The following is a 23,931-nucleotide window of genomic DNA, read 5'->3' on the forward strand; positions in this document are numbered from 1 at the left end:
CATCTATTCAGAGCCAATGTTTAAGTTCACACACTCTAACTCCTCGGACCAGCCAAGGTTTCCCACAGAAAGTGTCTTCAGTAATGATAATGTGGCTTCTGGATCGCTGATATTCAGTTGTAACAGTATGTCTTGCACCTCTCATGCACAGTTAAAACGGATCTTCCTGGCTGTGATTCAGAATGTGTAGATGAAGAGAATGTTACCTGTGGTGTGACAAGCTGAGAATTTGCCCAAGGCAAAGACAGCACCACCAAAACACGACTGACCTGGAGGGTCTGTTCCAGTAGTGTCATTTGAATTGCCTTGGACAAATGGATGGGAGGCACCCTGTTGTAAGGGCCTGAGCACTTCCAGATCGGTTGGCAGGCTCTGACTTCCAGGATATGAGCTTCTCTTCCAGGATTTTCTGTAGAAAACAGAACAGGAGTTCCTCGTATCTGAAGAGAACCAAGTGTTCTGTGGGTGCTTGTGGAAGACTTAGCCTGTTGGTGACAGAGAAGCAAGGACATCTCTCTACCTTCCAGAAGAGCATCCTTAGCTCTGGAGTCCAGGTCTGTGTAAGAATGGCATCACTTTGCTGCTTCTCCAGGAAGCTGCAGAACAGATGCATTAATAGCACTGTAGGTAATGTTCTGAACTGGTCTCTGAGGATGCTGGTTGTCCCCTTCTGTCCCATCTTTTGGAAATAGCTTTGATTTCTGTGTTCAGAAATCGAGTAGGTGTATTTCCTTCAGATTCAGTGCAATATAGGAAGCCCTGCTGTTGGCGTTTGTTTTTGTTTAAGGATCAGTCTCCCCAGAAGCTGAAACAAACCAACCTTTTATTTTGCTGGGACCAGTGAAAAAGGCCCTGGCACCTGTCTGAAGGGAAACAATTTTGCTGTATGTGTCTCTGTTAGAAAGCAATTGAGAACTGATGAGATCATCAAGCTTTTTGGTTTCAAAAGGGTGTTAACAGTGAATGCAGACCATAAAAATGATGAATGTGCAGTTTTCAGTGGTGTGGGAGATAGGCCGATTGAAACAAGCTCACGTGAATCACTAGTTTTTTTCAAAAGAAGAGTCCATAAGAACTGTGCTCTACTGCGCTTTGTTTGGATACTAAGGAACTGGGAAGCTATTGTAAAAGTTAAAGATCCACCCAGTGTTACTGCATGTTTTTACCCCCATCAGTTCACTGTTGATCAGTTCAGTTTGTCTGGTATAACACAGTTCCAGTATGAATTTTAGCTGTGTCAATAGTTTGACCAAAACTTCCATAGTCGAATTCCCTTTATAGAGAGGAACAGAAAAAGGCCTGGAGTGACTGCTTTGTGCTTTGCAAGGAAAGTTTGTTGTTTATAGTACTGACTGCTTGTTGTCACAGTATTTTCCCAATACCACGGGTCCTGCTTGTTTGAGCTTTGTGTAGTGTGACTGATGAGTAGTGATGTTCAGCAGTAAGTTCTAATATTGTCTTTGGCTCAGTTTTGGTAATGGATTACTACATGCAAGGGGATATACTCAGTGCTTTTATCAAGTGGAACGGCCTATTTTCTCTATTTCTCCCTGTCAGCATATTTCATTCTTTCTGTGACTTCTTTTTCCTTCATGTCATAAGCCCAGGAAGATAATTCTCCCTTTTCAAATGTCCAGGTTTCTGTTTCCATAGATGTTTTTTCAGTGGAGACAGAGTGAATGCTGTGTGATACAAGTGATTGGTACTGGGGAGAAGGGAAGTGAACTCATTCAGTGACCGCTGTCTCCACCTTCTCAGAGGCAGATACTCTTGGCCCTGCCCTTTGTGGTATTTCACATCAGTGATGAGCAACCGTGCTACTCCCCTTACCTTTAGAGCAAGTTAAGCAACTGAAACAAAGAAGCAGCCTTGTCCCCAGCTTCAACACTAAGTTGGTTTTTGAGTCTTTCTCCTCCTTTCCAGCTCCTTCCCTAACTCCCTGGCAGCATGGATCAGGCATCAGTTTGTGCTGTGGTGGAGATGAGCCTGTGCTGGTTGCCACATGGACTAGATGAAGGTTGGAGATGTCTTCACCTTTCTCTTAGTTGGGACACAGAGTTAGAAACATCTCCTTTGTGTAGTGAGGTTTTCCATTGAAAGTACAGGAAATTATCTCAAAACTCTTTTCCTCTGTAAGCGTTTGGTGAGATTGCCTCTTGGTGTTGGTATTATTGTGGAGGGAGTTACAAGCCACCTAGTAGCACCTGCCCAAGCAGGGAATACGGATATTCGTGTGAGAAAGGGGAGAGGCAGCTGAAAAGAGGACAGTGAAGACCACCAGGTAAGGTCACTTACTGATTGCACACTCATAACAGTAAGACCGAGGTGACTTGTAAGGGCCATGCGTCAGTTCTTGCCCTATTGTGCTTTAAGAAAATAAAGAGCAAAAGCATGAAAGATTGTGCCGCCTTCTGGCCCATAGTAATTCCTTGTCCAGAAATCTGTTCAAGATTTCCACAGGTGTAACTTGTGAAGAGTGTCTCAATGATGCCAGCTCAGGAGGTGTCCTGCAGGGTGCTGCTGCTTTGCTGGCACCTTTTCCTGGAGGGAAGGACCTGTTTGTAGGAGCAGTGACCAGAAGCAAAGTTCCTCACACACACAATCCAATAAGCAATAATCAGAGTCAGGAAGATGAGAGAGCAGCCCTCTTTCTTTGGCATAAGTCCTGCCTGGCTGTTCCAAGATATGTGGATGGAGCAGTCATCTTGCTGTATTCTCCCTTCCCTTTGCCCCTACTTTGTTGTTTGTGCTGAGCAGGAGGAGGCTGGGATAGGTCTGTGATTGCAGTGTGGGGACCTGGGGAGGAAGAGGTTAACCTTCAGGGGAACTTGGGAAGGGAGAGGTCCTGAAGTCCAGAGTTTCTGGCCCCACAGTGGTTCAGGTTAGACTGTTCCACAGAATGAAGTCAAAGGTGGTATGGGAAGCCAGAATCTTTAGCAATGACTCCCTTGCTGTTGTTTTTCATGTGTAATCACGTTTAAAACCAGGCTGATCAAATTCTGTCACACTGTTGTAAGCTGTTGCATATGCCATTATGCGTTACTTTCAAGAGCAAATTACCTTTAAATGTTTTATGATAAGTTCTCTTTTTAAACAAAAGCTCCATCATTACCTTTATACAGTTTGGAGAATAAAATGATAAAACTTCATTTATTTCCTTTCATTTGAAGCTTAATATCTGACTTCGCAGTAACTGTTGTCATTCTTGGTATTGACATTTGTCCTGTTCCCTGCCTGTAGGAGGTTAAATGTAGTGTGTGTGTATTACGATGGCTTCCTTCTATAAATCATTTAAATTGCTCTTGTGATACATGCATTTCCCCTTTATTAAATATATGGATCTGAAGGAATTTCTTTGTGTGGATGGTTCTTAAAGCTATAGTTATTTTACTACTTGTGCTATACAGCAGTTGTCAGTTGTTGAAGTAATTCTTTGATGCTGTATTTTTGGTGATATGGCAAACTACCCTCGGTGCTGCTTGGCGAACTGCAACTACTGTACAGGCAGAACAGCTCAGGGTGTGTTAACTGCTGGGTTAACCTGCACACTACTTGTGGGGACTTGTCCCAGCCAGCTGGAGGCTGTTCCAGCTGTAGGACTCCTCTAAATTAAGATTTGCTCTGAATCTCTTGTATACAAGTTCAGCATATGATTTGGAGCAAAACGTGGGGGCAAAGTTAATTATTAGCTTCACCTTAACTTTGAATTTTATATAAACTGCAGTTTATTAAACATAAATTGCTGTAAGCACACATTTCTTTACAGTATTAGTGTAGACAGTCCTAGCTGAAGAGGGTCACAGTGACATATGGAATGTCCAGAGGAGTAAAGGGGATGGACAGTATTCTTGAGAAACCAACCACAAGGGGTGTTCCTGCCCATGAAGTCCCCTCCTTGACTCTCCACACCTCAAGGGCTCTGGGGTGGCTCTGCCTGCTTAGCGCGGTGGTACTGTAAGAACTGGGGTCTCCCAGTGCCATTTCTGTTTTTCTCTTTATAAAAAGTTAGTCAACCTCTGTATACAGTTAGAAATTGGGAATTGTTATTTTAAGCAAGATTTCTTGCATAACTTCACTAAGAAACATCACTCCTGTATCGAACTCTGGTTTCAAGTCTTTCCCTTTTGTGTAACTCCTTTAGAGACATCTGTGCCTGTGGTGGTTTTGCATTTTGAACATCCTTCTAAGATGAAGATTCTGCTTTTTGAATATCTTGGTTTTCTGAAATTACTGTACATAACAAGGACTTTAAATCATCTATTAGTAAAAAAAAACAAAGGCCCTAAGCCCTATGTTGGTCCTGTTCCAGATTCTATCCAGCACTTCAAGAAGCAGCCTCTGTGGGTGGTGAAGTGCAAGTTGCTTGTACAAGGAAGCATAATCAAGTAGACTAATGCAGAGGTGAAGGCTGAACTTGTTCAGTGTTATTGAAGCTTTACATTAAGGAATCTTTCATCCCTGTCGTGAGATCTGTTTTCTGTTGGTCTGTCTGACATTTCCTGAGGTGGAGGTAGTTTGTAAGGTGTTGCTGGAAGCTTGTTAATTATCTGCTGTGGAATGGCAAATGATGGTGGCATTTTCTCAGATGGTCAGGATCCTAACCGGGATGAAGCAATGAATGAATTGATTAGAAAACATTGTTTCTGAAAATACTGTTTTCTAACTAGCTTTTGTAAAGCATTTATCTTGAAGAAGTTGCTGTGCGGGTATAAATAATGATTGCTGTTTTAGTTTGTCTTGTGTCTCAGGAGCTCTCATTTCTATGAAAGCAGTTGAGAATTTGGCCAGTTTGGTTTAATGACTGCTAAAAGCTGATTTTTTTTTTTCCCTCTATCTTTTTGCAGGTGAGATTAGTTTGGGGATGTGAATACAATGAGTGTAAACCAGCAAGCTCACGCGGGGCCTCCTTATGGGCAACCTCAGCCTGGATATCAGGGATACCAGCAGCCTGCCTACGGAGGACAGCCGTTGCCAGGGGTTCCTCACTCACAGTATGGAGCTTATAATGGTCCGATGCCAGGATATCAACAGCCAGTCCCTCCACAAGGTACTTCTCATACAAAACTTGATGATTGATAACCCGTGAATTATTGCCCGCATGGAATTTTTGCTGTATACTTGCTATCGTTAGTCCTTGTTTTGGGGTAGCAATTATCTTTTCTATGTTGCTTACAGAGTGTTAAAAATCAGGCTCTTCTGGTATGTTCAGAGTTCTTTTTTTTTCTGCTGTTTGTCCATTGCAGTGGGGCCTATTCTTCCTTGAGTAGCTCATGAAGTTAACATGTTGAGAAGCGCTGCCTGCTTTTTGCCCTGTATGTCCCTTCTGCTCTGGTATGGAAGCCCCCAACTGGGACAGTCTGCCTGGCAAGGTGGCATTTAGGGGCAGCAGTTGGGGACTGTAGCAGATTCATAACTGAGATTCCCTCACATCATTACTTAGAAAGTTCTGCACTCCTTTCTGAGAGATTAAGACCTACAACTCTGGGCAGAAAGTGTATGTGGAGCTCTTTTCTCTAATGCCTTTAAAGTTAATAGGAAGCGTGTGTGAATGTGGGCAAGCTAATGAATTCCAGAATTTCCCTGAGTCTGCAGGATTCTATCACTTGTTGGATTGGTTTGTTTAAAAAAAAAAAAAGAAAGGTAGTTCAGCTTTTTACCCTGCTTGCGAAAGAAAGGCTAATTTAATAATTGAAGACCTTCAGGAATCTGTTTCAGATTACCTGATTTGATTTAGGAGATTAATCATGACGTGGATATCTGAAATGTAGAGGGTACAATACTGTTGCATTGAGTGGAAGTGTTTCTGCCTTTCCAAGTCATGCAGATGAATTCAATTCAGCTGAGATAAGCACAAGCTTTCACTCCTAAACGTTTTTTTACATTGGTATTCCAAGGAAATGAGTAATATGCTAATGACTCTAATGGTCTCTGTGTTATTCTTCCCTCCAAATACATCTTGAGATTTTTCCAGCTTCTTGAATTTTAAACCAAACTGGGTGAGAAGGATGAAACAATCGCAGTGCCTGTAGCTGTCCTGAAACAAGAGTGGGATTCTGCCGTCTGGGAGCTGCGTGGTTGCCTTGTAGGGTTTTCTGTCTGGAGTTACCAGAGTGGTGAAATAGTAAAAGGGTATAGCATGCAAAAGAATGGGTTATTTAGTTGTTCCATCTTCCTTTTCTTTCCTTAATCCCCTTCCTCACCACCATCAATAAATCTCTTCCAATAGTGCTTTTAATCTGAGAGTTTTGAGCTAATTTCACAGAGGGCTTAAATTAATTTAAAAGTAATGAAAATCGGCACTGGGCAGAGGAAAGAAATTCTGCTTCCTGGGAAGGGAGAAGTAGAATTCAGCCACGGAGTTCTCTGGCTGCTGTGTTCCCTGTTCCACAGAAGGAGTGGGCAGGAAGCAGACTTTGTTTCAGCGAAGGAGAGGAGATTCAAGAAGGACAAGGTTCACTACAAATCTGTTGGAAGACTTTCATCCACACAGCTATTTATAGAAAGCAAGTTTTGGCTGTTAGCAGTGTGAAAGATGTTTAGGGTGTTAGTGAGAAGAAACTGCTGAGCATCTTGCATCAGATATTTCAAGAGTTATTGACAAGTCTGAAAAGCATTTTTTTCAGGGTCTTAACTTTTTTTCCTTCTGAATTATTTCTGGTTTGCCTCTTTTAATTTTAGAACAACAGAAATGTGGTTCACAACCGCTCAGTGAGGATATGCCTAGAAAGCCTGGTAATGCACATTAAACTCATGCAGGTGACACATGCAGTTTCTTTTTGTGTTGGTTGTGGTTGCAAGGTAGGAGTGGCCCTGAGAGCAGTAAGGCGGTCCGATTTGGACAACAAAAGTGTACTGCGCTGCTGCTGAATGTGACATCCAGGTGGAAAAGAGCAGCAAATAAATACCATGTTATGAAAAAGAGCAGAGAGGTGATAGTGAAGATGGTGACAGTTATCCTTTCTGCCCCCATCTCCAACATGCTGATTTATCCCAGTACTCTGTAGCAAGACCTGTCATAGCTGTGTAACGTAGAGGGGAAAGAATTAATTCCAGAGGCACTGGAGTGATAGGAATTTAATGAACATCAAGGTAACACCAAGAGGTAAAAGGGAAACTGCCGATGTTATTGTCTGATCTCACAGTAGCTGTCTTAGGGATTTATTTTAAAAATGACAATAAAATCGCATTGAGGGCTGAGTGGAGACTTGGGAGCAGATGCTGTCCTTGGGTAGGGAGACTTTTCACCCAACTTAAGTGACAAGCTCTAGCTGTAACTACTGGGAACATGGGAACGCTGTGCCAGTGATGCCAGTCTTGCCTGGGACCATAAGCAGGGGACAGTGCTGCTGGCTGAAAATAGATGCTGCTTGGTGTGAGAACATTGAAAGAACCAGGACAGTTTTGTACACATCTTTCAGTAAGGTTGTCGTGTTTCTTCTGGTGAGATCTTGCAGCTGAAGGTGCACACACTGTTATCTGAGTACCTATAACTATTAGGCTACTGCTGGATTGTTTCACGTAGACTCAGTTTTTATGATTCTATTCATGCTTGTGTTAATGGCAATATGTGAACTATTGGTAATATACGTTGTGTGTGGTAGCACAGTGAGAAGGGAGTACAGCTTAAGGAATAATGTGAATGTGACGTGGATTTTGTGTATGATATTTTCTGCAGACTGTCCTCAGCATTGCAAACGCTGTCTCTTGGTGCTTCCTGTGAGGCTTGATTTACTGGTGTGTTCTGTCTTTCCAGGTTACTTTCCTTCCTTGGGGTTCCCCTCGAAGGGCTCTCCTGTATCTCTCAACTCTGACACTTCTCTTGCACCTAATTTCATAGGTAAATGGTGTCCTTTCTGTGGGAGTGTTTGTGCTGTGCTGAGTTCCCTTTTAATATGGATATTTATCTCAAAGGTGTGGGTACCTGATTATTCTGGCAGAGATGGGTGGGACAATTCCCTATCTATTTGTAGGCGTGCTCCAGAAATATAAATAGAATATGAAGAAATAATTTTAGTGAAAATCCCTTATGCCTACAGATTCACAGATAAAACCCGTGACTAGTGTTTTCTGAAAAATGATTTCAAAACGTGAATCGGCCCAAAGATCAAAAGAATATAGTCTCTCACTTGAGAGAATTAAAACATGAGATTTGAAGTTCTAGCATTGCGTGAAGAAATAAAAAAACCTCCCCAAGAACCAAGGTTGTTATTGGAAGTGGTGAGATACTTGTAAATTGTAATTAGATTTAAGGCGGGGGGGGAAGTTTTTAGTTTCTTTGGCTGTAGTGTAGAAACCAAATATGTGTTAGGAATTAATACTATTTCAGAAGCTGTAGCTTGGATAAAACAGTACTTTTGCAAAATGAGCTATCAGCATGTAAGAGTTCGAAACACTGCAAGAAATCGTGTTGTATTTTTCCTTCTTTCCTACTATTGCAACTTCAGAAGAAGTGTTTCCGGTGGCGTTAATTTCTTTAAAAGAACAGGGAGTCAGAAGTGGGCCAAGACTATATAGTCTGAGGGCTTCGTGTAGAATCACAGCACCATTTCCTGTTTTGTTGTAATCTGCCTCACCATCTCAGGGGTGTTGGAGGGGAAAGAATTCTTCAAGAGCAACGAATGCTAAAATAATGAAACCCTAGATACTCACAGCTATTCAAGTGATTATTCTTCAGTGTCTGGCTGAGCAGTCTGTGGTAAATTTTGCAGAAGGGTATTTATGACAAGAATTAGAAAAAGAAGGTTTCAGAAGCTTTTTCTGAAAATTGTCTGCCTGTTAAGGTTGATGGGGGGGAAGAGGTTAACTTAACATAAAAAAAGGAGGTGAAAGATCCTTCCAGGAATTGGATTAAGTGCGCTTTCAAAAACAAAATGTAACAATGCCAAACAGTTTATGTGTGCTATCAAAGGAAGGAGATTCCAAAGTAGATGAAAGCGTATCACATTAACTGAAAAGGCATTGCTGAAAAGGTATCACAAAAAGACATCCAGAAATAGGAATACCACGCAACATACAAACAGAGATCAGGAAGTGCTTAGTCAGAGGAATGGGAAGAGGAAGGTACTGTAACAGTGATTTAGAAAAGACAAGATTTAATGGGATGAAGATATATAAAATAATGGCTCTGGAAATAGTAATATCCTAAGTTTCAAAATGAAGAACGGGAGAAGGTTTAGTACTAAAGAGAGAGCCCCAAAGAAACAGCTGGTTATTCCTAGAGGGTTTAGTTCATTTCTGCCTGGAATTTACATCTACAAGCTCACTAGGAATTGCATGTAGCAGGTAAGATAAAAATATACAAGTTGAAACCTCATGCTTTGGTGTATAAACTATACTGTAGAGCTGAGAAATGTCTTCTCCTATTTCATAGTGTTTCTTCGCAAGAAGGTTTTGGATTCCCTTGTAAATAGGTCATGCCAGTCGCTGTCATAGACACAGCGTGGTTTGCTCTATTGCCATCTGTATTTAAGGATGCTCCATATATGAAATGTGTCCGTTTTGCTCAGCAGGCATGGTTGTGTGGTGGTTCTAATCAGCATTTAAAATGTGATATTATTAAAGTATAAGTTCATATTCTCTGTTTTGGAAGCCAACACTGCAGGTGCCCTGCCGGTGCCGCATCCAGCATTGTGCAGTCTGTGGGAAGCCTGAGGACTTGTATCTGAGGCAAATCTGTTTGGGCTGTGACTGACTCAGCTCAGTCTGAAAGATAAGAAAGAGTTTGTGGGAGCCACCACCCTTGAGAGGCTGGGAGGAAAGCCAGGGTCTGTGGTGGCCCCTATTACCTTTCCTGTAAAAGCAGCTGGGTGTAACTTTTGAAAAGTGAATCTACTCACATGACTGCTTACCTGTGAAGTGAGGAAAACTGACCTGCAGTAGACATTAGGTTCCGTGTGGATACTCTCCTTGGTCTGGATATAAATAATTGGACTTGGGGGAGGAAGAATGTAGTGCCTTACTGACAAGGTAAGGTTTTTTTCTTCATCGAAAGATGAAATGGTCTTTTGAAGATCCTCCCTCCACAATACATGTTTTCTGCTTGGTCTGTGTGGAGATAGCGTCTAATGACACCGTCTGAGAATATTGGTACTTTCAGTTTTTCTCCTTGTAATTGTTGGTTGTTTATGGGATATTTGGCCACTGCTAAGCTGTTTCTACTCACTTCCCTTTCTTGGATTTTTCGTGATAGTTAGTTCAGGCCCTTGTTTCTGGAGTAATATTTATTTTTTAAAATTTCCGCCTTATTTCCATAGGTTCATTAAGAGCCCCTCCAACATCTGGAGCCCCCACTCCAGCCTCTGGAGCATCTCTTCCTTCTGGGCACTTGGCATACAGTCAGTTTGGACAGGGGGATGTGCAGAATGGAATTCCAACCTCGGCAGCCCCGATGCAGCGGTAAGTACAAGAGGGGCAGATCGTAACCAAGACATTGGTAGACCTGTGTGAGGTCCACAACTTTTAGAATGTAAAACAAAATATGTATTTTGGTTTTCTTGTGGTGGGCTTTGACTTTCCTTGTTGCCTCCTTATTATTTTGTAACAACATTTTGCCACAAGGGTGTATGTTAGAGAGCAAGAATCTCTGGAGGTGAAAAGCTTCTAGAAGGTTATGAGCAGATCTTGGTGACTGATCAAAGCCACTTCTCCTCCAAAGACTTTCTTTGTGATAGTTGTTTTCCCATAAGGAATTTTCTGATTCTTATAGTGTCTTTTTTTAAAACAATTGCATCCATACAGCAAAAGTGGTGTTTGATTCCTTGGCAGTGTGACTTGACCTCTGTCTAGAGCGTGTTTGCAGTCTGTTGTTACTAAATACTTCCTTACTGGTTCTGAATCCTTTTCTGTCTCTTATGGATCCCTGAGTTATCTTCATTTGGAGCTCTTGGACATCTTTTCTGGAAAGATATTGCCATTACCTCTGTGGTGAATGTGGCAGCAGTCCTCACTGCTCGGTTCTGCTCACTGGTTATGGGGGAAGGTAGTTGTTTTTATTTCCATCTGGCCCAGCTCAGTGCAGTCAGATGGAGGTTCCAAATCCTTTGAGTGGCAGAGACTTCTTGGGCAGCTCTGCAGACCTTGCTGTTGCTCACCCTGAGACTCTGTTACAGTGTTGCTGATTTTTTGCAATAACTAAAATGGGGTTGTGACTGCCCATATAATGGGGAGCCCAGTGAGATCTCTCATCTTCCTTCCCAGGCCACCTGCTTCTCAGCCGTTTCTGCCAGGCTCAGCACCCTCACCTGTCAGCCAGGCATCTGCGTTCCAGCAATACGGCCCCCCCGCAGCCGGCGTGCAGCAGCTCAGCAACCACATGGCAGGAATGACCATTGGCAGTGCAGCAGCTGCTGCTCCTCCCCCAGCTGGACTGGGCTACGGTGAGATTCCCTGGCTATGGAAATAATGCTGTTGCTTTTCGTTTATGGTAGTAACTTCATAAAAGATTTTCTCTTGCCAATGATTCATTACCGTATGGTGATGGGAGTTCTTTGGGTGTTAACATCTGCTGAGGTAAATGGTAGTTTCTCTGGCTAATAAGGTCATCACTGGGGACAACAGAATGGAGATTGTTGTAGGAGACTGCGAAGTACTGCAAGATGTGAGTGACAAAAGAGATTAATGGTATTTGTCCTCAACTGGGTGAATCTTGGTGTGAAACACAGACAGTCTGTCCCTGAGCAAGCTGTTGGGGAGTCCTGTGTGTCTTCCTGGTGCTGTGCAGTAGCCCAGTCAGAAAAAAAGAAAAGGCAGGGGGAAAGGGCTCCCTAAATCAAAGGGCTGAAATTACTCTGATTCTGAAGGGTATGGCTGGATGTTGAGAAGAAACTTAAACAGTATAAACTGAATTGAGATGTTTTGTTGTGTTGTATTAGATCTACAGTCCTGCTGCTGTAGATCACAGGAATTGAAGGCTGGAGGTTTCTTTTTTTTGTGTGAGAGCTGGTCTGACTGCACTTTAGATTTTATTTTTTCAATTGTTTTGGTAAATAGTTTTTGACTGGCATCTCTCATACTCTAACGTGGACTTCACAGGAAAATTAGGAGTAGGGAATACAGATTTCTCCAGCCTTTTGGCAATGTGTTTGTCTAAATCTGTCCTGAGAAATAGTACGGTGGCGAATACACAAGGTGCTTAAGTTCCATGCTAATAAAATCTTGAAGCTCAAAAATATTCAAAAATATTACAGACTCCAACTTCATGTGGAGTTGAAGATATAAACTTATTTCAGTTCAAGGAGTTGGTAGACAGACTTGTTGTGGTTCTTGTTTTGCGTTTTCCTGGCTCTGCCCCTTTTTTCTGGCTCTGAATCCTGAAATGTGTTCTGATTGTGAAAATAAGAAGCTCAGGCTTTGAGAGAGAGGAGGTGAAAGAACTATAAAGTTTGAGATATCTTGGGGAGTTTCAGCTCTGTGATGGATCTAGGAGGGTGTTCACTTAAGGTCTATCTCTATTGGTACTGGCAAGTCCATCTGAAGGTGAGAAAGTGGCAGGCCTGTTGCTGTGATCTAGAGCAAACTGGTTTGCTTGCGTCTTAATTATCTTGAGAATATAAGAGAATTATATAATCCTTTCTTCTTATCAGGTACCCCAACATCGGTTCCCCCGGTCTCAGGAAGCTTCAGTGCAGCAGGATCTGGTCTCTACACACCCTACACGGCGAGCCAAGGACCCCCTCCCAGTGTGACTCAGGGCCTTCCTCTGGCACAGTCTCCGTTCCCTGGTCAGCCCATGCCGGCTCAGCGCCTGCCTGCTCCAGTCCCTGGTTTTCCCCCTCCTCCGTCTTCTGCAGGGCTTGGGCCCTCCTCTTACCCCCCTACCACAGTCGCCCCCAGGCCGCCAGCCATGCCAGGCCCACCGGCAGCTGGACCACCAGCGGCCCAGCCTAACCACGTGTCCTCACCACCGCCACCATCAGCCATGGCAGGGCCACCCCCGGGGCCTCCCATGAGCGGCCTCCATGGACCACCTCCTCCCACTCATCCTCCGCAGCCAGGATACCAAATGCAGCAGAACGGTGAGTATTCCCAGGATAGGGATTGCAAGTTAGGTGTGATCTCTGTGTGCTGCAAATGGAGGACTGGATTTCAGGTCTGTTACTTTTGGGCCTCTGATTGCCTTTCAGAGCTTCCCTCTGGTTTCTCCTGTGCTTCATGTCTGAAGGACACATCCAAGATAAACAATAGGATGTGTCATTCCAGGACGTGTGTCATACGGGTTTTAATTAGATTAATGTAAGTAAAGGAATCCTAGAGTAATTGTCAAAAGTTTAGTAATTAGTGACATAATACTACAAGGATTTGTGATTACAATTCCATTATGAACTTCCATTTGGTCTCTGCAACCTTATTTGTTTAAAGGTAGAGACTTAAAATCCTAGAAAGCCTTATAAGATATTTCATAAAATTCTTGTTAAACATTGAAAAGGAGTGGCTACGTCTTCTTTTCTAATTCACAAAACCGAATTTTTCTCCTTGTAGAACCTTTTGCATTTTGTGTGCTTAGAACTAGAATCAGTTAAGCTCCTGAACTGTATGCAGTTTTGTCTGATTTTTTGAAGCAGTACATTTACACGTGGGTAGGATAAAGTAACTGTGTGCAAATGTCAGGGTTGGGAGTCTCGTCTGTTATGCAGCTTTGCACAACTGGCCAGGTAAATCACTGAAAAATACCTGTCCAAACTGCTATGATTTGTAAAAGCATTTGCTGAGGTAAATCATGCTGTTATTCTATGACTTAAAGTGACTAAAGTTATATGAAATAACTTCAGATAGTTAGGAAATGAGTGAGATAATCGCACATTTATCCATTACTGTAATTTCAGACAAGCCAGAACTGTCTGGGAGAACTCTTATGTACCTTTTAGTTTGAGGAATCCTGGGCCATCCGCTAGCTTATTGAGCTGTTCTTTGTGCACTTCCTATTAGCACTTCTGCAGTTCAGACTTCAAGTGTTCATGATCTTAATGTGTATTGTCATCGTTAGTCTAAAAATAGTTACATTAGTCTAAAAAGCTGTATTTGCTAAAGTCTGGTTTTAAACTGGTGGGTACAGGCCTCCTTAATGGATCAAAGCTTAAACCCTGTGACCAGTATGTTTAATCCTAATTAACTGAGAAGCATGTGATTTTTTTTTTTCTTGTTTTTTGACGATGACGGCAAAGGTGGGAAGTGCCTAACGAGGAAAAAGCTAGTATTAGCCGTTGTATGAATTTGCTGTTCCTTTCTTGTAAGGTTCATTTGGGCAGGTGAGGGGTCCCCAACCAAACTATGGAGGAGGCTATCCAGGAACACCACATTATGGAACTCAACCCGGACCACCGCCTCCGCCAAAACGCTTGGATCCAGATTCCATTCCTAGCCCTGTAAGCTCGCTTTCTTCTTACCAGTGTGAACTCTCCCATTATGTCTTTACGTAAAACAGAACTGACAAAGACCGGAGCTGAAAGCAGGTGTGTTGTTCCAAAGAACATCAGTCTGTATTCCTGCTTGCTTCTCTTCCCTTTGTCCGGCTTCAGTCTCTTGTGAGTGAGCCCAGAAGCAGTATTCTTCTTGGTGACTAAAGAAAGGCACTGTATGAGCAAATCAGTGCTCTAATTCCTCATGTCTCTTTTTGCACTATGTTATGCTTTGAGAATCCTTGAGGGCTTCAGTTAAGCAGATTTCTCTACTTCTGGATTCTTGCTTAATGATTTTCCAAGATGAACTAGTTTCAGGGATTGAGGTGAAATCTATCACTGTATAATCCAAGTGTAAAGTATGGTTAACAGGCGATAGTATTAGTGCTTTTCTGTTCCCTTTTAATATAATCTGACAAAAAGCTGTTCAGTGTTTTTTTTTATCATTAAATCACGACAGTACTTCAGTCAAATGTGGACAGCTTCTCAAATTAGGACTGTCTTTCAGGACGGAGGTTCTGAGAAGAGATGAGCAGTGGTGTGTAATAGTTAGCACTGATGAGTAATGTTAAACCTAGCAGAACTATTGCCAGTGCTTGACTGAGCTGTTCATTCAACTGCTGCAGATGCTGCTCTGTTGTTGTTGACCACAGTCATTTGGTAATGGGAAGCCTTTCCAGAGCAGTGCTTTCACTCGATTTACTTCAAAGCTATAAAAATAATGTAGTCTGGAGTTACATCTCAGACCTGGACTGGTCCTGTTCAGATGTCATTGCTATCAAAAAAGGTTCTGTTTAGACTCCAGGTTTATGTGAAGCTTATGCCTGTATTTTTTTCATAGAATATGAGAAGTCTTTAATTGCTTGTCTCCTTCTCTTCCACTAAATGAGAACTTGAATGGCGTGTGTCAGTTGCCTTCATTTTAGCATGTTCTTAAAGTGTAAATCCCCAGTTTCTAACCAAAGTGAGCATGTGAGCCACTGCCTCTGTTAGCAGTGGCTCGAGAGCCCAAGCCCAATATTCTGGCAAGGCTGGTTCTGTGATCAGTGTGTGCTGCAGAAGCTGGAGTTTCCTCTTACATGAACCAACATCTAGACATACCTAATGCCAGGGCTGCAGATTTGGGTAGAGAGAAGTAACGCTCTTACTCTTTGGTTTATTATTCTCTTTTCTTTTTCTTATTCTTTTTTTTTCTTTTGTGGCACTCTTACTTTTTATTTTTTTTAAAAAAGCAACTTAATGAGCTGCCACCCCAGCAGAAACCCAGGCACAGAATAGACCCAGATGCAATTCCTAGTCCAGTAAGTGCTGCATATATGTCAATTGTGGTCTGTGTGTTGGGGACCATCTGTGCATGCCTGGAACCTGAACTTCACCTCACTAACCCTACATCGTTAACCCTTTACCCTTTCCTTGCTCTCTTCTGTTTGCCTTATCAAAATGAGTAACATTACACGACCAGAGGTTGTTAAAATCCCTTATGTGATGAATGGTGAGGCAATAGAAAGCAGTTTCAGAAACAGATCATGAAGAATGTCTCCCCTTCACATTGTCTGATCTTTAGAATATCTACTTCATTGGATTCCAACTGGCATTACCAGTGTAAGCCGTCAGTATAGTTGTCCACATAGTGTGTGCCTTGTGTTAACATACACACCGCGTGAGCCTGTTGTAGCTGTGTTTGCTGCCAGTTTCGAGCAGAATTTGGTTACTGCTCTTGTTGATGTACCATTACTGGGCTAATGCTTTGAAGTTCAAAAATCACAGGTGAACTGTTTTGTTTTGATGTTAATTCCCAGTATGAATCTTGCAGTTGATTAATATGAGGCATGGGGAGCTATAAACATTCTCTCATTATCTGTGCTCATACATAACCATTAAATTTTGAATTTGCAAATTTAATGTTTGTGTAGAGCATCTTACCTAAAGAAAGAAAAAAGCAGCTACCTTTTGGATTAGAAGAACAAAACCACATTTGACTGTTACCCCAGTATCTCTTCCTCCTTGTTTAGCCAAAGCTGGTCATGGAACAATTACCAGTGTGAGAGGATCAGCAGTGTCAGTCACTCTGTAGGCTTTTGCAATGGGACTGGATTTATCCTGGAGTAGTTGCTGCCTGGTGCCATGGGAGGCTTCCTGCTCCCATAGTGAATCCGTAGTGAGAGAGGAGAAGTTCTGCCATGCAAACTCCTGTGTTTCACAATTTATTCTAAGCAAAGGCACCTGTGTTTGGTGGCCAGATAAGATCAGATAAATGGTTGCTAGCTTTAATGCTTCCATTCAGGCACCAGTGTGGAGATGCAGTTAAAACTGTGCATAACTCTTTTCTGTTCATACATAAAGGTCAGTGTATATTTCAGTCAAAACTCTTTAATGCATTTCCATTATCTTAAGGCCATTTACATTAATGAAGATTTTGAAGTACTGAGACATTTAAGATTTATACCAGCTAATACAAGTGCAGACTTATTTGGCATTGAGTTCAGATCATGCCTTAAAACACAAAATATGCTACCACTCAAAATACTTGGGAAAAAATACAATTTGCAACTTGTAATTTATCATCATTCATTAAGTCCTATTGGAAATCAAGCTGAGAGGTGACTGCTTGACAAAACATAATTGCTTTAGATTTCTTTATATTTAGAGATAGCAATGTTTGCCTCGGGTCCCCTTTTCACTGCCTTACAGATGTAAATTTTGTATTTTACAGTACCTTGAAATGAAGCTTCCAAATATTAATATGGTATTTCCTATCGCAGATTCAAGTGATTGAAGATGACAGGAGTAACCGTGGGTCAGAACCGTTTGTCACTGGAGTGAGAGGGCAGGTCCCACCTCTTGTAACTACAAATTTCTTGGTCAAGGATCAAGGTAAAACTTTTCCTAAACAGACAAGCAAATCATACACCCTGAAGAGTCAGTGACAGAACTGTCTGTGTCTCTAAAGGGAAAGTTTGAAGAGTGATTTCAGTGGCTGGAGATGTCTGTTTTTACTAGTAGAAGCTTATGGTCAAGGCCTATGTTGGTTTGATCTCAATTTAGATTCTCCCAGTCATTTGGTACCAAGTAATGAATGTTTCCCAAGGTGGGTACCTCAGACCAGCATTAGCAGGGATATCAGAAAGCAGCCGGTGAAGCTTCTGCTGTTGGTATAACTCTATAGTTAGGAACTGACAGTTACTAACAACATCATTTAATTTGGGCTGGAAACTGTATTCTTCTTAAAATGAGTGGGATGTCAGTTGGTCCATGGGCTTCATAGAGAAAAGATACTCCATCTTGTCATTTTCTTCACGTTTTTGGAGACTTTAAGCTCCATTAAAACTTCAGGACCTGGTTCCACAGTCAAATGCTTTACTTTTCAGCCAGAATTACAAAATCAAACAGCAGAAATGTTTTAGTTACGTTTTCTGCCTATAGTATGTTGTAGTCCGCAGGAAGAGTGAAACAAGAATGCCTTTTTAGAGGTCTAAGTTGGTGTGCGGTCAGGTTCATTTGTTCTGAGTTCTGGCTTTTTTTTTATACATAGTTAAAGAGGCATCTTGTTTGGCATTCATGTTTTGCTAGTTTGAAAGTAAGTGATTGTTTAGATAAAACAAGACTGAAGGTAACTCTGTTCTTTATAAAACAACTTGTACTGAAACTTGTGGGTGTTTTTTCTCTGTTCCCCAGGCAACGCAAGCCCCCGCTACATAAGATGCACATCTTATAATGTTCCCTGCACTTCAGACATGGCCAAACAGTCACAAGTTCCCCTGGCTGCTGTCATAAAACCGCTGGCTGCTTTGCCCCCGGAGGAGGTGAGGCCCACATGCAGAGTTGTGTGCAATATATGTGCTCTACAGACTCCTTGAGCAGGAATGTTTGGTAATGAAGTCTAGGTAAACACGGATTCCCCCACAAGCCTGTGGTAGAGATCTGCAAGGCAGAAGAATGTTGTGTTCAAAACACTTAATATTTTGATTGTCTTGGTAATTTCAGCTTTTTTGCAGTAGTTGTCAAGCTCTGTTTCCAAATGACCAGAATACTTGAGTAGTCACAAATGCATACACTTCCAGTTGACCTCAATTTCTTTCTTGGCCTACAGTGTTTAAATCATTACTGATCACTGACGTTAAGTCTAGTTTAGGATGTCAGATTGGGGAATTGGATAGGAGCGCCCCAGGTATGTATGTGCACAGTGTTGTGTGGGTGACAGCACAAGACTGAGGACTGGGCACTACTAGCCTGCATTTTCATTTCTACCCTTGCACTGTGCAGTGCTTTATTTCCTTCTAGGTGTAACATGTTAGTGGGAGTCTTTACGCATTCTGATTATTGAGAACATGAAAGCTTTGAGAATAATACAGACATAGAAGTCTTAAAATCTAAATACTGTGGCTGCTGTGTAGTGTGCGCCTGCCTGGATAGTGACAAACAGACTTGTTAAATTTGAATATAGGTGTTTGCAGGGTTCTGTGCCCTGTTAAACTTAATTGTAGTGTCTGCTGAAGAAATTAACGTCCTCTGGCTTCTAGGGGTGTGTGCTTTCCCGTTGCATTTCATTAATGTTCTTAAACTATCGTTTGGATTTTAAAAACTGATTTGTGATAGAAGTGAGTTGTAAAGTTAATTCCTGTATTGCTGTATCGTGGCTGGAGTTTAAAAGGAGCACAACAGAATGTGGTTGTGTTTGAGCAGTCCAGAGGCTTGTGGGGCTGCATGTTTGTAGAGAAACTGCCCAAACAACTTGGTGTTAGGTCTCCTGGTGTGTTTATGCTTTGAACAAAAGCTTGTGATATCCAGAAAAAACATGACTAGGATCAGAGAATTGCTTTGCAAAACCAGTCAGATTCCAGCATCAGGAAGTGCCTTATGGCTAGGACGTACTTCCTGTGGGGGAGCCCTTCCAGCAGAGGAAGGCTTGGCTGTTCAGAACACTGAGACTGTAAGTAGAGCTAAAGCTTATTGTGTTAGTAATAAGAGGATAAATCTGGTGAAAATACAGCATTTATATAAATCTAGAATATATAGAAATTCAGCACCTGGTTCCCAGATACAAGAGGTTGCCCTGTGTCAATGCACCATTCAGAAAGCAACACCTGGGCTTGTTGGTGTCTAAGTGGGATAGCACGTTAGGGACTGCTACCCTCTCAAAGCTGCTGTGCTAGAGTGCGAGTTGAAAAGTGTTTATGAAATGCTTGTTCAGGCTTTCCCTGCCCTCCACACTTTCCCACTGCTGCCAGTGTTAACTCTGATGCAATACACAGGGAGATAGTTTTGAGCTCTGCAGCATGTGTGGTCACTTTTTTAATTCATGACCTTTCTTTTCTTTTTCACTCTGCTTCCACAGACCCTTCCTTACCTGGTAGATCACGGAGAGTCTGGCCCTGTCCGATGCAATAGGTGCAAGGCTTACATGTGCCCTTTTATGCAATTCATCGAGGGTGGGAGGAGGTTCCAGTGCTGTTTCTGCAGCTGCGTCACTGAGGGTAAGGTTTCTTCTGAAAATTGGTCTCTGGGCTCTGTTGGAGTGAACTTTGAATAAGGTGCAAATAAATACATCTTTATCATGTTATGATCATTTATAATGTATACTAGGCTTTGAGTGTTTAGTCTTGTACAGGAATCATTATAAAACACGTTCAGTGCTCAGTTCTGAAATAATATTCAAATTGAGTAGGTGCTCATGCATTGCAGCATTATTGTACTGAATTTTTTAACGTGATATACTTGTACTGAAATGTGTGGTGGTTTGAGAAATTTATGCTCTTTTCTTAGGGCATTTCAAACTGAGTTTTTCCTGTGATAGACAGAGATGTACATCTGGACAGTAGCATGAGTTAGGACTTTTTTTGCTCACAAAACCTGTTTAAATATTGCTTTGAGATAAGATTGTAGCTACATCTGCAACAGCAGAATTGGAGTGTTCAATATATGCCAGTTAATCTCAGTTACTCTTCTAAATTAATATAAAACATGCTTCCTTTTAAGCAGAAGCCACTATGTGCAGCTCATAGCATCTGTAGGCTTGTTTTGAAGGCCCAGTGGAATGTAAGGTACACAAACCTTATGGTGATGCTTTGGGCTTTTCACTCTGTTGTAAGAAATTTGTTACTACTGATACGAGACGGTTATAATTTTTGTTTGGGCTAAAACCTTCAGAAGAATCCTAAGGGCATTGTTGTAGTGACATTCCTGGTATGAAACATAGAATGAGAACGTAAAGGAGATGCAGGAAAGGTACAACAGTGACTGTGCAGTGTGCCACCTGGTGCACAAGGCAAAGTGGTTTGTATTTCCTGGCCTTAATAATGCTCTTAAATCACGTAAATATTCTTAGCAATACTCACATGCTAGCACAGAGTGCTAGCTAGCTTGGAGCTTCATTTGAAATAGCCATTGTCCTATTCACTCTCAAGTCAGTGTGTATTGTGAGCCTGTCACTGAAATTGATGTTTCTTCCTTCCCCAGTGCCCCCTCACTACTTCCAGCATTTGGATCATACTGGAAAGCGGGTAGACTTCTATGATAGACCTGAGTTATCACTGGGATCTTATGAGTTTCTAGCAACAGTTGACTATTGCAAGGTACCGCAGTATGTTTATTATGGTATTTTGATTTGCTTTTAAATAAAAAGTCTGTTTTCCTAAAAGTAAGAATGACATGAATTGCTTGGGGCTGGCAGATGTAATTAACAGCATTAACCCAACCCCATTTTTTATGCAGGATAATGTACTTGTCTGTTTGCTCCCCAAAGCAGAGGAAGTCTGGATCACACATGGTACAATGTAGTTTTGTTATAGCTGTGTCTGTTCTCTTCTGGAGCTGTATAAGCAGCTGCGGCTCCCATTACCTCGGTGGCTCTGCAAGAGGGACTCAGGACTCTCTACAGCAGTCTTTGCTGAAGTAAATGCTGGGAAAGTAAATGCCTAAATGTTGCATTTTTATCCTGGTCACCTGATGCCTCAGCTTTACCTTGAGTTAAGGGAAAAAAATGGCTGTTTCCTGTAACAGTGTAAAAAGCACTTTTAATTCAAATGAGATGTGATCTTCCCAGCTTTCTTGAAGGTTCTTCTGTTTTGCTTTTGTTTTGTATGCTCTTTCCAGTATGACCCATAGATTTCAGAAAACTGAAACAAGCTGTTCTTCTCATTAGCAAACCTGATGTTTAAATAGGATGGAGAGATTGCAGTTCTTGGACAAAAATCTTTTCCTTTACATTGATAAAATCACCTATAACAATTCTGATCAGATTCCAAAGTCCTGAGAGTGACAGGGAACTTCCTTGCCTGCTGTCCCTACCTGGCTGAGTCACATAAATGGATGATTTAGTTGTGGTTATTGTGCTCTTCACTGAGCAATGGCAAAACCAATTCAGGGCATGTAATACCAACCCATTCCAAGTACAGTGTGCTGCTGTGACTGCTAGTTGTGCAGGGAGAATAATTACTGCTCATGGTTAGAAAAGTACCTGAAAGCTGTTAGTTTGGACCAGCCTTCATTTGACTGTGTTACAGAGCTGTTACGTGGACTGCATTAAATGGCTGTGACTTCATCCCTCTCTTCTACAGAACAACAAGTTTCCTAGTCCACCTGCTTTCATTTTCATGATTGATGTGTCCTACAATGCTGTGAAGAGTGGCTTAGTGAGGCTAGTATGTGAAGAATTGAAGTCACTCCTAGATTACCTCCCCAGGTAGGTATATTGTGTACTGCTGTAGCCAGGCAAAATGGGGTAAACTGTCACTTTTCCCCTTTAAAAAAGCTAAAAATTAAAAAATTATTTGATAATCCGATTGAGCCTTTATTCAGAAAAAGGCCAAGCAGAGCATCATTCTGGGTACCTTTCCAGGTGAAAATAAACCTTACTTCCTGCCATTTTTCTACTACCCTTTATCATGTTGGGTTCTGGGTGATGATTTCAGTGTCTGCTAAGATGTGAAGGCAAGGATGTCTCTTACAGGGAAGGCAACATGGAAGAATCAGCCATTCGAGTTGGCTTTGTCACCTACAACAAGGTGTTACACTTCTATAATGTGAAGAGCTCGCTGGCACAGCCACAAATGATGGTTGTTTCAGATGTGGCAGATATGTTTGTGCCCCTCCTTGATGGTTTTCTGGTGAACGTGAATGAGTCCAGGACAGTGATTGCCAGGTAATAGAAACTGGTTCGCAGTACGTGTAGTAAGCTTCTTGTTTGGTGTGTTCAAGTGTTTAATTTGAAAGTGTAATGTTCACTGCTTATTTGTCGTGGTGTTCACCTAGAAGTCACTTCATATATTTTAACTTCCTATACTCTTTGAGCTTAAGCTGGCAAAGTAGGATGGGAAAATTCATGGGATGGGGGAGTGTTTGGCTCATAGTCCAGCTTGGCAAAGGGTGTAGGTTAAGGGGTTTAGTGCAGAAGGGCTTTTCTGCAGGGAAAAAAAAACCACAAAGCAAAACACATCAAGAATGATGCAGAGTGGAAGTTGCAAGAATAGTGAATTGCTGTCTTTAAGGCAACTGCCTAAATAACTGAACTGAGACAACAGTGGTGTCTTATTTTGGTTCTGTGGAGAAAATTGGATGAGTGGGATAGAGAAGATAAAATCTAGAAGGGAAGAAAGAGAAATCAGCAGAGTTTTGGCAAACTAACACAATACAACTATGGTGTGTAGCTAACTATATGGCTTTTCCAATTAAATGGAACCTGGAATTCCTCCTTGTTCTTCGCTAGTTTGCTGGACCAGATTCCGGAAATGTTTGCAGACACAAGAGAAACAGAAACTGTTTTTGCACCTGTGATTCAAGCAGGGCTGGAGGCGCTGAAGGTGAGTACATGCATTGTCGTGGCAAACTCTTTGCAGTCTGAGGACTCAGAAGTTCATATTCTGCTAACACAGACTAAAGCAACCAAGTTATCTCTGAGCCTGTTTGACAGAGTGATTTCCTGACATAAGGAAGTGATGAGGATGCTTGAATGCTTGCTCTTGAATCAGTTTCCCCTATGATTTTTATAAATGTTTCTAACCCGCACTATTGTGCTCGCTTGCCTGCAGGCAGCCGAGTGTGCCGGCAAGCTCTTCATTTTCCACACCTCTCTGCCCATTGCAGAGGCCCCAGGAAAGTTAAAGAACAGGGATGATAAGAAACTGATCAGCACTGATAAGGAGAAGGTAAGAATGACTTGCATGATGCTCACATTTCAGGTCTGTATTATACTATTTAAGATAAAATTGCTCTGAAGCAACATTAAAACAATTATAAGGGTAGAAGTTAATGTAACCATCCCAGCTAATGCTTCTTAATGTTGCGCTTAATCTTCTGTTTGCAAGCAGGCTGTGTAAACTTGGTGTTGTAAGGACAAGTCTGGTATGAGTGCAAGAAGACATAGATTTCGATTCTTATACAGAATAAAATGCCATAGCTGGGCTAAAGTAAACGTGCTGAACTTACAGTTAAAGCAAGATGTGTAGTAATTTTTGTAATAACTGTTCAAAGGCAGGGTCAGGAAGAACTTACATGATCCTAGTTTCCCTGGAGAGAGACTGAAAGAATAGAAGTGTATTGA

At 41.8% G+C, this 23,931-nt stretch overlaps 1 protein-coding gene across 4 annotated transcripts in view; it reads left to right on the forward strand.

Moving 5' to 3' along the window:
* Nucleotides 1–532: 532 nt before the first annotated feature.
* The window catches only part of SEC24C (SEC24 homolog C, COPII coat complex component), a 30,738-nt gene continuing 7,339 nt past the window's right edge, over nucleotides 533–23,931 (forward strand). Inside the window, exons 1-16 of one of the 4 annotated variants that reach the window (XM_069864181.1) lie at nucleotides 533–627; nucleotides 4,845–5,047; nucleotides 7,754–7,837; nucleotides 10,254–10,395; nucleotides 11,197–11,375; nucleotides 12,582–13,013; nucleotides 14,230–14,360; nucleotides 15,626–15,694; nucleotides 17,156–17,267; nucleotides 18,069–18,196; nucleotides 19,729–19,867; nucleotides 20,850–20,965; nucleotides 21,950–22,074; nucleotides 22,342–22,533; nucleotides 23,098–23,191; nucleotides 23,420–23,536. In XM_069864181.1, the coding sequence (XP_069720282.1) occupies nucleotides 4,873–5,047; nucleotides 7,754–7,837; nucleotides 10,254–10,395; nucleotides 11,197–11,375; nucleotides 12,582–13,013; nucleotides 14,230–14,360; nucleotides 15,626–15,694; nucleotides 17,156–17,267; nucleotides 18,069–18,196; nucleotides 19,729–19,867; nucleotides 20,850–20,965; nucleotides 21,950–22,074; nucleotides 22,342–22,533; nucleotides 23,098–23,191; nucleotides 23,420–23,536 (2,235 nt within the window). In that variant the 5' untranslated portion in view covers nucleotides 533–627; nucleotides 4,845–4,872. The remainder of the gene's footprint in view (nucleotides 628–4,844; nucleotides 5,048–7,753; nucleotides 7,838–10,253; nucleotides 10,396–11,196; nucleotides 11,376–12,581; nucleotides 13,014–14,229; nucleotides 14,361–15,625; nucleotides 15,695–17,155; nucleotides 17,268–18,068; nucleotides 18,197–19,728; nucleotides 19,868–20,849; nucleotides 20,966–21,949; nucleotides 22,075–22,341; nucleotides 22,534–23,097; nucleotides 23,192–23,419; nucleotides 23,537–23,931) is intronic. The other 3 variants (XM_069864182.1, XM_069864183.1, XM_069864184.1) reach the window with 3 other exon arrangements.

Source organism: Phaenicophaeus curvirostris, chromosome 9 (assembly GCF_032191515.1).
Source record: "Phaenicophaeus curvirostris isolate KB17595 chromosome 9, BPBGC_Pcur_1.0, whole genome shotgun sequence".
Lineage (NCBI taxonomy): Eukaryota > Metazoa > Chordata > Aves > Cuculiformes > Cuculidae > Phaenicophaeus > Phaenicophaeus curvirostris.